The 13,822-nt window shown below is 42.1% G+C and overlaps 1 protein-coding gene across 4 annotated transcripts in view; it reads right to left on the reverse strand.

The window, feature by feature from the left end:
- vps13b (vacuolar protein sorting 13 homolog B) overlaps positions 1 to 13,822 on the reverse strand; it is a 1,109,808-nt gene that overhangs the window by 1,034,849 nt on the left and 61,137 nt on the right. For all 4 annotated transcript variants that reach the window (XM_078541117.1, XM_078541119.1, XM_078541118.1 and 1 more), the window contains exon 4: positions 5,540 to 5,660. In XM_078541117.1, coding sequence (XP_078397243.1) covers positions 5,540 to 5,660 — 121 coding nt within the window. The remainder of the gene's footprint in view (positions 1 to 5,539; positions 5,661 to 13,822) is intronic.

Consider the following 13,822-nt stretch of genomic DNA (forward strand, 5'->3'; position numbering starts at 1 on the left):
GCGTATGGGATTGGGGGTAGCGTATTGTGATGGATAGAAAACTGGTTGGCAGACAGGAAACAAACAGTAGGAATAAACGGGTCTTTTTCCGAATGGCAGGCAGTGACTGGTGGGGTACTGCAGGGATCAGTGCTGGGACCCCAGTTATTCACAATATATATTAATGATTTAGATGAGGGACATAAATGTAATATCTCCAAATTTGCAGATGACACAAATCTGGGTGGGAGGGTGAGCTGTGAGGAGGATGCAGGGATGCTTCAGTGTGATTTGGACAAGCTAAGTGAGTGGGCAAATGTATGGCAGATGCAGTATAATGTGGATAAATGTGAGGTTATCCACTTTGGTAGCAAAAACAGGAAGGCAGATTATTATCTGAATGGTTATAAATCGAGAGAGGGGAATGTGCAATGAGACCTGGGTGTCCTCGTACACCAGTCGCTGAAGGTAAGCATGTAGGTGCAGCAGGCGGTAAAGAAGGCAAATGGTATGTTGGCCTTCATAGTCAGAGGATTTGAGTACAGGAACGGGGATGTCTTGCTGCAATTGTACAGGGCCTTGATGAGGCCACACCTGGAATAGTGTGTGCAGTTTTGGTCTCCTTATCTGAGGAAGGATGCACTTGCTATAGAGGGACTGATTCCTGGGATGGCGGGACTGACATTTGAGGAGAGATTGAGTTGGTTGGGATTATATTCGCTGGAGTTCAGAAGAATGAGAGGGGATCTCATAGAAACCTAAAAAAATTCTAACTGGACTAGACAGGGTAGATACAGGAAGGATGTTCCCGATGGTGGGGGGAGTCCAGAACCAGGGATCACAGTCTGAAGATACGGGGTAGACCATTTAGGACTGAGATGAGGAGAAATTTCTTCACCCAGAGAGTGGTGAGCCTATGGAATTCATTACCACAGAAAGTAGTGGAGGCCAAAACATTGTACGTTCTCAAGGAGTTAGAAATAGCTCTTGGGGCGAAAGCGATCAAAGGATATGGGGAAAAAGCGGGAGCAGGCTATTGAGTTGGATGATCAACCACGAACATAATGAAAGGCAGAGCAAGCTTGAAGGGCCGAATGACCTACTCCTGCTCCTAGTTTCTATGTTTCACGTTCTATGTAACTGACCAACCTGGCCAAGTCCTCAAGGACGCAGCTGCTAGACTGGGTCTGTGGCAGCTGGTGAGGGAACCAACAAGACTTGATATAATCTTCACCAATGTGCCTGCTGCAGATGCTTCTTGTCAATGACAACATCAGGAGGAGTGGCCACCGCACAGTTCTCGTGGAGACGAAGTCCTGTCTTCGCAATGAAGATTCCTCCATCATGTTGTGTGGCACTACCACCATGCTAAGTGGGATAGATTTTGAATAGATCTAGCAACTAAAGGCTGGTCAGACATGAGACACTGGGGGCCATCAGCAGCAGCAGAATTGTAATCAATCACAATCTGTAACTTTATGGCCCAGCACATCCCCCACTCTACCATTACCACCAAGCAAGGAGATCAATCTCGGTTCAATGAAGAGTGCAGGAGGGCATGCCAGGAGCATACTGAGAATGAGATGTCTATTGCATGCTGCTTATCCTGTTTGGCATGCAAGTGTCAATGAGGTGTCAACCTGGTGAAGCTACAACACAGGACTACTTGCATGCTAAACAGTGTAAGCAGCATGCGATGGACAGAGTTAAGCAAACCCATAACCAATGGATCAGATCCAGGCTCTGCAGTCCTGCCACATCCAGTCATAAATGGTGGTGGACAATTAAACAACTCACTGGAGGAGGCAGCCCCACAAATATCCCCATCCTCAATGATAGAGGAGCCCTGCACATCAGAGCAAAAGATAAGGCTGAAGCATTTGCTACAATCTTCAGCCAGGAAGTGCCGAGTGGATGATCCATCTTGTCCTGCTCCAGAGGTCCCCAGCGTCCAGATGCCAGCCTTCAGCCAATTCGATTCATGCCACGTGATTTCAAGAAACGGCCGAAGGCACTGGATAGTGCAAAGGTTATGGGCCCTGACAATGTTCTGGCAATAGTACTGAAGACTTGTGCTCCAGAACTTGCTGCGCCCCTTGCCAAGCTGTTCCAGTACAGCTACAATACTGGCACCTACCCGGCCACGTGGAAAATTGCCCAGATATATCCTGTACAGAAAAAGCAGGACAAATCCAACCTGGCCAATTGCCACCCCATCAGTCTACTCTCGATCATCTGTGAAGTAATGGAAGGGGTCATCAACAGTGCTATCAAGCGGAATGACTGTTTGTGGATGGGGTGCCAATCAAGCGGGCTGCTTTGTCCTGGATGGTGTCAAGCTTCTTGAGTGTTGTTGGAGCTGCACTCATCCAGGCAAGTGGAGAGTATTCCATCACACTCCTGACTTGTGCCTTGTAGATGGTGGACAGACTTTGGGGAATCAGGGGATGAGTTACTCACCGCAGGATTCCTAACCTCTGGCCTGCTCTTGTAGCCACAGTATTTATATGGCTAGTCCAGTTCAGTTTCTGGTCGATGGTAATCCCCAGGATGTTGATAGTGGGGGATTTAGTGATGGTAATGCCGCTGAACGTAAAGGGGCGATGGTTAGATTCTCTTTTGTTGGAGATGGTCATTGCCTGGCACATTTTATTTGCCACTTAGCAGTTCAAGCCTGAATAATGTCCACACTTGCTGCATTTGGACATGAACTGCTTCAGTATCTGAGGAGTCATGAATAGTGCTGAATATTGTGCAACAAACATCCCCACTTCTGATCTTACCTGATGGAGAGAAGGTCATTGATGAAGCAGCTGAAGATGGTTGGTCTGCGGACACTACCCTGAGGAATTCCTGCAGTGATGTCCTGGAACTGAGATGACTGACCTCCAACAACTTAGGTATGACTTCAACCAGTGGAGAGATTTCCCCCTGTTCCCATTGACTCCAGTTATGCTAGGGCTCCTTGATGCCACACTTAGTCAAACGCCACCTTGATGTCAAGGGCAGTCACTCTCACCTCACCTCTGCAGTGCAGCTCTTTTGTCCATGTTTGAACCAAGGATGTAACGAAGTCAGGAGCTGAGTGGCCCTGGCAGACCCCAAATTGATTGTGTGAGCAGGCTAGTGTTAAACAAGTGCTGCCCGACAACACTTTTGATGACCCCTTCAATCACTTTACTGAAGATCAAGGGTAGACTGATGGGGTGATAATTGACCGGGTTGGATTTGTCCTGTTCTGTGTGTGCAGGACACACTTGGGCAATTTTCCACATTGCCAGGCAGATGCCTCAGTTCCTTAGTTCCTAAGGGTAATGTCCAACCATCTTCAGCTGCTTCATCAATGTCCTTCCCTCCATTATAAGATCCGAAGTGGGGAATTTCGCTGATGATTGCACAGCATTCTGAAGCAGTCCGTGCCAGCCTGCAGCATGACCAGGACAACATTCGATTTTGGACTGATAGGTGGCAAGTAACATTTACGTCACTCAACTGCCAGGCAATGTCATCTTCAAGAGAGAATCTAACCATCTTCCTTTGTTATTCAATGGCATTACTATTGTTGAATCCCCTACTTGAGTATTGCTGAAAAAAAGAGAATTTTTGTCCAAGCTTTTCGTCTTGCACTCATCAGGACAATTCGCAAGAAAATACCAATATCAGGGGAAACAACAAATTTATACTGAATGAGAATAGTGCTGATTGGTGGACTCTGATTGGTAGAGGTGTTGCCATGGAGAATGCACCTGTTGATGGTGACTGACGGTTAACTTTCTGGCATTATTTGAAATTTAAACCACGCAGCTTGACTCTAATTGGTCAAGACATTTCCCCGGGGAATGAACCAGCAAAAGGCTGTCATTTATTTTGTTTAACCAAAACAGGCACAATGTGGGTACATATTCTGTTTGCAAAATAAGTGACAGCTTGTGCCTACAAGGGAAGGTCAGAGGCTGGGAATTCTGTGGCTAGTAACTCATCTTCTTACTCCGCAAAGTCATTCTACCATCTACAAGTCAGAAGTGTAAAGGAAAGCTCTCCCCTTTCCAGGATGTGCACGGATCACACAACACTCAAGAAGTTCGACACTATCCAGGACAAAGCAGACCGCTTGATCGGAACTCCATCCACCACCTTAAACATGCACTCTCTCCACCACCGACACAATGGCAGCAGTGTGCACCATCTACAAGAATCACAGCGGCAACACCACCAAGCTTCCTCAGATGGCACCTTCCAAACTCTATCACTTGGAAAAGCAAGGCTAGAATACGTATAGGAACACCACCACCTGCAAGCTCCCCTCCAAGTCACACACCATCTTGACTTGGAACTTTATTGCTGTTCGTCCACTGTCACAGGGTCAAAGGTGGGGGGGGGGCGTCTAGACAGAATAGATCGGGAGAAACTGTTGCCATTAGTTGACGGATCAAGAAGCAAAGGACAGAGATTTAAAGTGGCTTGCAAAAGAAGCAATGGTAGTATAACTGAAAAGTTTTTCAAACAGCATGTAGTTAGAATCTGGAATGCACTGCCTGAGAGTGTGGTGGAGGCAGGTTCAATTCAGGCATTCATGAAAGAATTGGATTACCTGAAAAGGGAGAATTTTCAGGACCAGGGGTGGCACTAGGTGAATTGCTCCTCCAGTGAGCCAGCACATACAAAATAAGCCAAATGGCCTCCTTCTGTGCTGTAACCATTCTATGATATGCAGCATCTGAAAATCACTTTCACTTATGTGCTTCTGTTTGGAAGCAATAGACAAACGTAAGGGATCGCAAATGCTACCCGACAGCCATATATTTCAGTTTATGATCTTATTGCTAATAAACAGAAAACAAATGTGTTACATTAACTAATTATTTCTAACTCTTCTTCAAATACATCTTTGTTTCTTTAACTTTTATGACAGAACAAGGAGGCTAAACTAATATGGGACAAAGTACATCAACGACTAAAGGAGTTGGTACAACACTGCTTCATTGTGATAAATCTAATGATAGACTGTTTGTCAGAATGCAGCTCTGTACACACAGTACTGAAAGAAGGTGCAATTTGTCAATTAAACAGAATTGTATTTATGAAACAATGCACTGCCACAGCAATAAGGCAGCTAACCAATAGGGGGCAGTTTAGAGATGAGTCCTACTTCATACTCTTGGTTTTTATACATTGTTATGGCCCACGAGTGATAGCAGGTGGGTCAGACCTATGTTAGAACAAAACTAGCTGTGACAAAACTTCATTGTGCGTAAAGTTTGTTTTTCAGCTCAGAGTAAGGGAGTAGAAACGAGATAAAAGGAAGATAAGCTTGCATTCAACAGACTTCGGGTAAACACTTCTTGTCTGTCATAGCGTCAATCAACAAACAAATATATTTGACTTTTGTCTTTAGGGCATCTAAGAGTTAGCTCTGATCACCATAAGATTATCATTGCACCTTTTCATGTCAATATTTTCTAGATTATGAATGGTGATAAATTTATTATTTAAATTTGCATCCAACAAGAACATTTCAAAAGCCTCCCTCCCCAGTCACATGCCTTCATTCATCACTCACCTGGGGGTAAGTCAGGGTCAGTTGAGGTCACTTGCTGGATGCGACGAGTTTTAGCTAATGATTTTATGCTCTCTGTTGTGCTGCGGTTGGTTGAACTGGAGCCACAGCTCTCATGATCATCCTGCAAAACAACAAATCTAGATAAGCCACATGAAGGGAATATTGTTTACACCAACCGAAATGTGTATGCACTTTTATACACTTATTACACAACTGTTAAATTGAACTGGATTAGAATTTTTTTGGTCTTCTTCAATTAAAACAAAGAAGTGGTTTTCATTTAATTATTTTTTAGCTCACTTACTTTACAAACTTGTAGCTAAGTGAAGAAATGTTCTTATCTATATCAATTAGTACTTAAGGCAAATGTCTAAATGTTGTATTAAACATCTAGAGTCACTACAATTCAGTTTTTATTTAATTAAATGAAAATGTGCTGCCTCAGTGAATTGCCATATTACAATTTAGAAAATTCAGATCATGGCACATGGTCATGTAAATCATGACTATCCACAAGATAGGCAAAAGATAGTCTAGTGAAACCTCCAAGGCATTAAGTCTCCATGATGTCAGGCTGAACAGTTAAACTCCAGGATGATATCCCAAGCAGGATCATGATTTGTACAGTAGCTAATCATTCAGATCACCCTCAATTTATCTTTTATATAGCACCTTGAAGGTAATAAAAACATTCCAATGCACTTCACAGGAGCATAAAATGACAAAATTAACAAATTTCAAGCCCATTCTTAAGCAAGTGCTCAGCTAGTTCTTGTTAATTGAGTTAGTCAGCGTAGCATTTTATTGGATATAATCCCTATATTGTCAAACCACGAAGCAGTAAATAGAATAACATATGTCACAAATTGTCAACTTCTTAATACACAATTTAACAATATGGTAACGTGTATTCCCTAGAGTTGAATAGCTCTGGGTCAGCTTCCAGAAAGTTATGACACCCATTAAATTTATGAGCCAATCCAGGACACAAGTAGTCCCCCAAGATTCCATCCTTGGCTCCCTCTTCTTACTCATTTACATGCTACAAGTTCAGCAACATCAGCTGAAGGTTTGGCATTAGGTTCTATGAATATGGGGATGAAACCCAGCTCTAATTGTCCACTGCTTCTCTCGACCCTTTCACTGTCTCTTTGTCACTAGGATACTTGTCCTACATCTCAGCTGGAAAAAGTAACATTTGCTCCTGTTAAACAATGGGAAGACTGAAGCCATCATTTGCAGCACACCCACCACAAGCTCTGTACCCTCAACTGTGATTCCATCTCCATCCATAGCCACTGTCTCAGGCTGGAGCTAAATGTTCGCAAACTTAGCAGCTTCTGACCCCAAGTAGAGCTTGTAAACTCACAGCACCTCATCACAGATAGCCTATATCCACCACCTAAAAAATCACTAATCTCTGTCCATACCTCAATTTATCTGTTCATCAAGCAGCATCCATGCCTTTGTCTCCACCAGATTGAACCATTCCAATGCTCCCTGGGAAGCCTCTAAATTGTTATCCTCATGTTCAAATCCCTTCATAGGCTCGCCCCCATTTCTGTAACCTCTGTAGGACTACAACATTTCCCCCCACTGCTCAAGGAATTAATCTTTTGGTCCTACAAAAATTGAGTATTGCTGAAAAAAAGAGACGTGACGTCAAGCCTTTTCGACTTGCACTCATCAGGGCAGTTCACAAGAATACCCAATAGTAAAGGGAACAACAATTTATACTGCATGAGAAGAAAGTGCTTATTGGTTGACAAGTGAACTCTGATTGGTAGCGGCATTGCCTTGGAGAATACACTAGGGCAGGGTTAACTGCCAAGCTTTTATTCAAATTCAAACCAGACGGGTTGACTGATTGGTGAAGGCATTATCATGGGGAATGAACCAGGGAATGTTCCCTGGTACATTCGTCATGGCAACGCATCTACCAGAATCTACTTGCCAACCAATCAGTACTCTCTTATGCAGTATAAGTTGTTGTTCCCTTTACTATTGGCATTCTTGCGACCTGCCCTAATGAATGAAAGACAAAAAGCTTTTTTTTTTATTCATTCATGAGATATGGGTGTCGCCAGCTAGGTCAGCATTTATTGCCCATCCCCAACTGCCCTGGAGGTGCTGGTGATGAGCTGCCTTCATGAACCGCTGCAGTCCATCTGGTGGAGGTACACGCACAGTGCTTTTTGGGAGGGAGTTCCAGGATTTTGACCCCGCGAGAGTGAAAGAACAGCGATATATTTCCAAGTCAGGATGGTGTGTGACTTGGAGGGGAACTTCCAGGTGATGGTGTTCCCATCTATCTGCTGCCCCTGTCCTTCTAGATGGTAGTGTTGTGGGTTTGTAAGGTGCTGCCTAAGGAGCCTTCATGAGTTCATGCAGTGACATCTTGTAGATGGCACACACTGCTGCCACTATGCATTGGTGGTGGAGGGAGTGCATGTTTGTGGATGCGGTGCCAATCAAGCGGGCTCCTTTGTCTTGGATGGAGTGAAGCTTCCCGAGTGTTTTGGATCTGCACTCATCCAGGCAAATGGAGAGCATTCCATCATACACTCCTGACTTGTGCCTTGTAGGTGGTGGACAGGCTTTGGGGGGTCAGGGGGTGTGAGTTGCTCGCCACAGGATTCCTAGCCTCTGACCTGCTCTTGTAGGCACAGTATTTATACGGCTAGTCCAGTTCAGTTTCTGGTCAATGGTAATCCTCAAGATGTTGATAGTGGGGGAGTCAACGATGGTAATGACATTGAATGTCAAGGGGCGATGGTCACATTCCCTTTATTAACTTGTATTTGCCGAAAATAACTATCAATTTTGTCCCGTATTATTGTTTGTAAAAGCTTCCCCACCACCGAGGTTAAACTGACTGCCCTGTAGCTACTGAGTTTATCTTCACATCGTTTTTTGAACAAGGGTTTAACATTTGAAATTCTCAAGTCCCCTGCCACCACCTACGTCTAAGAAAGATTGGAAAGTTATGGTCAATGTAGTGCTAGTTATTGACTCTGTCTATCAATTAGGTGACTGCAATACCCATACAGACATGGAGATACTTAATGTTCAATCACTATACGGAAATTGAGCAATGTTCCGCTGGACTTCCTTTTGTATTTAAGTAGAACGGAATACTTCAGTTCAAATCAAGTCTGAGAATTTTGGCTAAGATCAACTGTTATATGACCTCATACACAGCATTGGAATGAATTACAAACTTTAATACAAATCTGTGGTTCTGATGGAATTCTTGAACAATTTGACTCACAAATAACATTAATGAAATGCCTCAACAAAATTAGCAGCAACACCAAATACTGGAAGATACAGCGATTGGTATTTCCTTTTTCAAAAAATATATGTTGGAAGAATAAAATGCATGCACTCTTAGAATACTTGAACGCATCACTTTCATACAAATGCAAAACTTAAACCGGAATTCATGATCGTTTCTCATGTCGGTCTTTGCAAATATTTAATATATTTAAATTTCCTGTTAGAATTCCTAAATGTTCCTTCAACACTCTTTAAAATTTTTGAAGTTTTAACTGGATCAACAAAGCCAACAGGAATGCATTCATCTTCCATGTCACCAAACCCTTCTTTATGTAAATAAATTAGCTAAGTAATCACATAATATCAATAAGAAACCTGTATTACCAAAAATGGCAGCAATTTCTGACAAAAGCACCTTTAGACCAGGGTAAGCTGCAACCACATTCAATAAAACACGGAAATACTAGCCACGCTCAAATTAGCCTACACGTTTTCTCACAAAACAATCTACAATAGCTCAAACAAGTCAGTTATGTCCCCTGTATGAGGGCTAATAGCAGTTGCCCCGTGAAGCAAGAAACTCTGTCAGACTCTTAGAATAGCAAACACATCCCAAAATAAACAAACATTTAGTGATTGACTGCTCATCTTCTGAGTATGTGCCAGTTTGGTGAAGCAATGCTACGGACATTAGATTGCATTAACTGGATGCAATAGTTACATCAATTAGGAACAAAACATAATCTATCAGTAAGTGTATCCAAACAAGGAAAAGCTAAGTAAACCACATGGTCAATTCCCTGCACATTATATCTGTGTTTAAAATAAAAGACATCAAAAGACAGTGAAGTAACTACAGCCATGTGCTATTAACATGCAATTCCTCATCCCGCATATGAAACCTAACAGCCACTGATGTGATGCAATATAGTTCAGTAAAGTTGAGCAAATCAGACTTGCTACTTGAAATATTATTGCATAACTAAATTAAAAATTAAGCCATTTTTCATGATTTTTGTACCATGCAACATTTCACATTGAAATGCAAAAAAACAAATTTACGAACAATAGTTGAAAGATATCATGGGCTATTATTTTGCATTTTGTAATAGCTACCATAAATTGCAGCAAATAAGATGACCCCATATTTTTCAGCCCCAAAAATCATGTTTTTGCACATAATCGGCATATAATTCAACCTACGCCCCACTCCCCCCATCCACCCCCACCACTTTCCTTCCACCACATGCTCTACTTGCATTAGTAGCCGGCTTCAATTTTTCATCCCAGAAGTGGATGTTTTACCTTGATACAGGCTGAGTGACGATGCGCGGGAGTTTAAGACACACCCACACAGTGCAGACCCCACATGGTGAACTACAAAGATGACGACCACCCACGCCCGCGGTTTGCTTCTATACTCGGCATATATGTCGACCTTGTTTTGGAGGGGTTTTTGGAGGCTTCAAAAGGTCAACTTATACAGTAAGCATGCCAAAACTTGCTTGACTAATTCTTCTACCAACTCTGCACTACTTTCAAATTAGACAACTGGACACAAGTACTTGAATGTGTGTACAAATGCTGCATCACATGACAACCAAATATTGGTTCTCAACTTCCTAACTTTGAACAGCAAGGCTCTGTATAGTAGGCAATCCTCATCACATGGATAGGTCCATGTAGCATCAAGAGGGTAACGACAGATTCACCATGTAGTCTCACAATGGGGTTACCATATTCTATCATGAAAATATACAGACAGATCGGCACAAGATCCGAACAAGTAGAAAAAAATCTTCCCAACTTTGAGATAATTCTGACACTGGTTTTCCCTGATGAAGGTCAGGCACAATGGGAATTGAACTGTGCTTTCCAGTTTCAGGTTCAACACAGCCTTTTAAGGTTAGATCTGAAAATGCGTATGGTGCATTATGTACAGTATTTGCAAAGGAACAGAGTGCATGGAGGAAAGGTGGAAGAATGAGAGAGAAAGGTTATGGTAGTTCTGTAGTTACATTACTTGACTAACTATCCAGACACCTGGACCATAATGCAAGTTCAAACCCCATTAAGGCACTTTGAGAATTTGAAATCAGCTTAAAAAGCTCATATAGTCAAAGTTACCATAACGTTGCCAGATTGCTGTAAAAACTCAACTGATTCTTTGGGAAAGCAAACCTACTGTCCTTAGCAAGTCTAACCTCCACCCGACCCGAATCACATATCAGCATAGTATTACATAGGATATATGGCACACAAACAGGCCATTCGGCCCAACCAGTCCATGCTGTATTTATGCTCCATTTATGCCTACCCCCATCTTTTTTCAATTCAAACCCTGTCGTAAACATCTATTCCTTTCTCCCTCATACACTTATCTAGTTTCCCCTTAAATGCATTTATCCCATTTGCTTCAACCATTCACTGTGGTGACAAATTCTACTTCTTAACACTCTTTGGGTTAAGAGGTTTCTAGCCTAACAAGGCACTCTCAGTTGTATCCCCATCTTCTCAAGGTAACTAAGGATGGGCAATATACGCCAGCGACCGATGATGTTCACATCACTAAAATTAAATTTTAAAAAAGGGGGAAAGAATGAACAAATGGTAAACAGCAAGCAGAGGAGAAATGTATTCATATATTTTTATGAAGAGAGATTCGAGGAAACTTGTGCAGTGCATAAGCACTGGCACAGAGCAGTTGTGCTGAATGCCGGTTTTTGTGCTGTAAATTCTCTGATTCTATGTAGACAAGAGGTCACATAGACTACAGGTCTCTCCAGATGTGAACTTTATTTAAGTGGCTAAAGAGGCACGTAGAATCAAGTCTCACAAGATTTGAAAAAATCATGAGATTTTGGGAAATAACGCTGGGAAGTCTTGTAAAAAAAACACAGTAAAGATTATTAGGAATGTAACTACACAGTGGGAATTAATGACTAAAAATTTAAAATAAACTACAAGAATAATCCAGAAACAGCTTATATGTTAAAATTATCAAAAGCTGTAACATCAGAAATAGACTAAAAACAAAAAGCTAAAAGCTACTGCGGATGCTGGAAATCCAAAACAAAAACAGAACTACCTGGAAAAACCCAGCAGGTCCGGCAGCATCGGCGGAGAAGAAATCAGCTAACGCCTCGAGCCTTCATGGCCCTTCGGCAGAACTGTTTGGAAATAGACTGTTTGGTCCAATGTCTAATGCAAATGGCCCCAAAATTAAAATATAAAACCTACTGTCGAACTGCCACAATTCCTGTTGCAAAATATGATATCTGAACATTATGTGGCAATGACTCATAGAGCTGGATAGAGATGGTAGCAGTTGTGTTCATGGAATTAGCTATTTTGACATACACAGCCTCACTGTATTCTTACGACAAAATCGGGCCTCTCAGCATTCACCATTATTAAGAAAGTAAATTGATACCAACTTCTGGCATCTGCACATGCACGGAAATTAGAAAACTGCTGTCCAGCTTACCCTGTTCATCCACAAGTTTCACTACATCAGTACCTCACAGAGACCCAGCTTTCAAACACCCAAATGCCTTGAAGTTGCTGTATAGAGCCTCTGGATGCCCAATAAACTCACCTGAAAGAGTTAAGGCATGTCCGCACAAGTGTAAATGAATTTTTAACACAATTTTACAGCCAGACAACCACTCTGGAGCTGAAAATTAACTTTTACAAGTGTGGACTCACATTCCTTCAGACTAAGAACATAAGAAATAGGAGCAGGTTTCCGGCTCTTCAACCCTGCTTTGCCATTCCATACAATCATGGCTGATCTAAATGTTTATCTATAACATGAATTACTACAACTATTGAATACTGAATATCCTCCTTCCCCTTCAGAAACAAATTTCCAACTTTTATACTGTTTGCAGTGCACTCTGTTCCAAGGCCACTCTCTGCCTATCACTTTTCCTGCAATGTGTTAAAATAGTGCTGAAGCCATAAACAATTGCAGTCAATGATATTTTTAGTGCACAGCAAGAAAACCTATCACTCACTTTCCCCATAGCAGAAGTCAATAAATTGTATAGTGGCAAATTAATTGTAACATTCCGTTCATTTTATATATAGTTACGAATTTATTTTTTTATTTTCTTGTCCATTAGCCCTCTCTCAATCACATCTTTCAGTTGCTTTAATTCACCTTCTGCATAAGATTTTACATTGAATTAAAATCATAGAATCATAGAAGGTTTATGGGACACAAAGAGATCACTTGGCCCACCGTGTCTGCACTAGCCAAAAAATGAACCACCCAGCCTAATCCCACTTCCCATAGCCCTGCAGATTATGGCACTTGAAGTGCATATTTTCAAATGAGTAGAGCGTTTCCTCTACTACCCTTTCAAGCAATGAGCTCCAGACCCTCACAACCCTCCAAGGGAAGATTTTCTTCAGCTCCCCTCTAACTTTTCCACCAATCACTTTAAATCTATTCCCCCTAGTCACTGACCTCTCTGCTAAAATGAATGGACCCTTCCCATCCACTCAATCCAGGCCTCTCACATTTTTGTATATCTCAATCAAATCTCCCCTCAGCCTTCTCTGTTCCAAGGGGAACAACCCCAGCCTATCTAATCTTTCCTTATGGCTACAATTCTCCAGTCGTGGCAACATCCTCCTAAGTCTCCTCTGTACCCTCTCTAATGCAATGACATTCTTTCTGTAATGAGGTGACCAGAACTGCACACAAGTAAAGTTGTGGCCTAACTAATGTTTTATATGGTTCCAACATAACCTCCCTCCTCTTATATTCCATGCATCAGCTAATAAATGAAAGGACTCCATATGCCTTCTTAATCACATTATCAACCTGTCCTGTGACCTTCAGGAACCTGTGGTCATTCACTCCAAGGTCCCTCACTTCCTCTACATCTCTCAGTATTTTCCCTGTTATTGTGTAATCATTCGCCTTGATGCCCTCCCCAAATGAATCACCTCACACTTCTCCAGGTTTTATTCCATTTGCTACTTTTCTGCCCA

The sequence above is a fragment of the Cetorhinus maximus genome, chromosome 4 (genome assembly GCF_964194155.1).
Source record: "Cetorhinus maximus chromosome 4, sCetMax3.hap1.1, whole genome shotgun sequence".
NCBI classification, from domain to species: domain Eukaryota; kingdom Metazoa; phylum Chordata; class Chondrichthyes; order Lamniformes; family Cetorhinidae; genus Cetorhinus; species Cetorhinus maximus.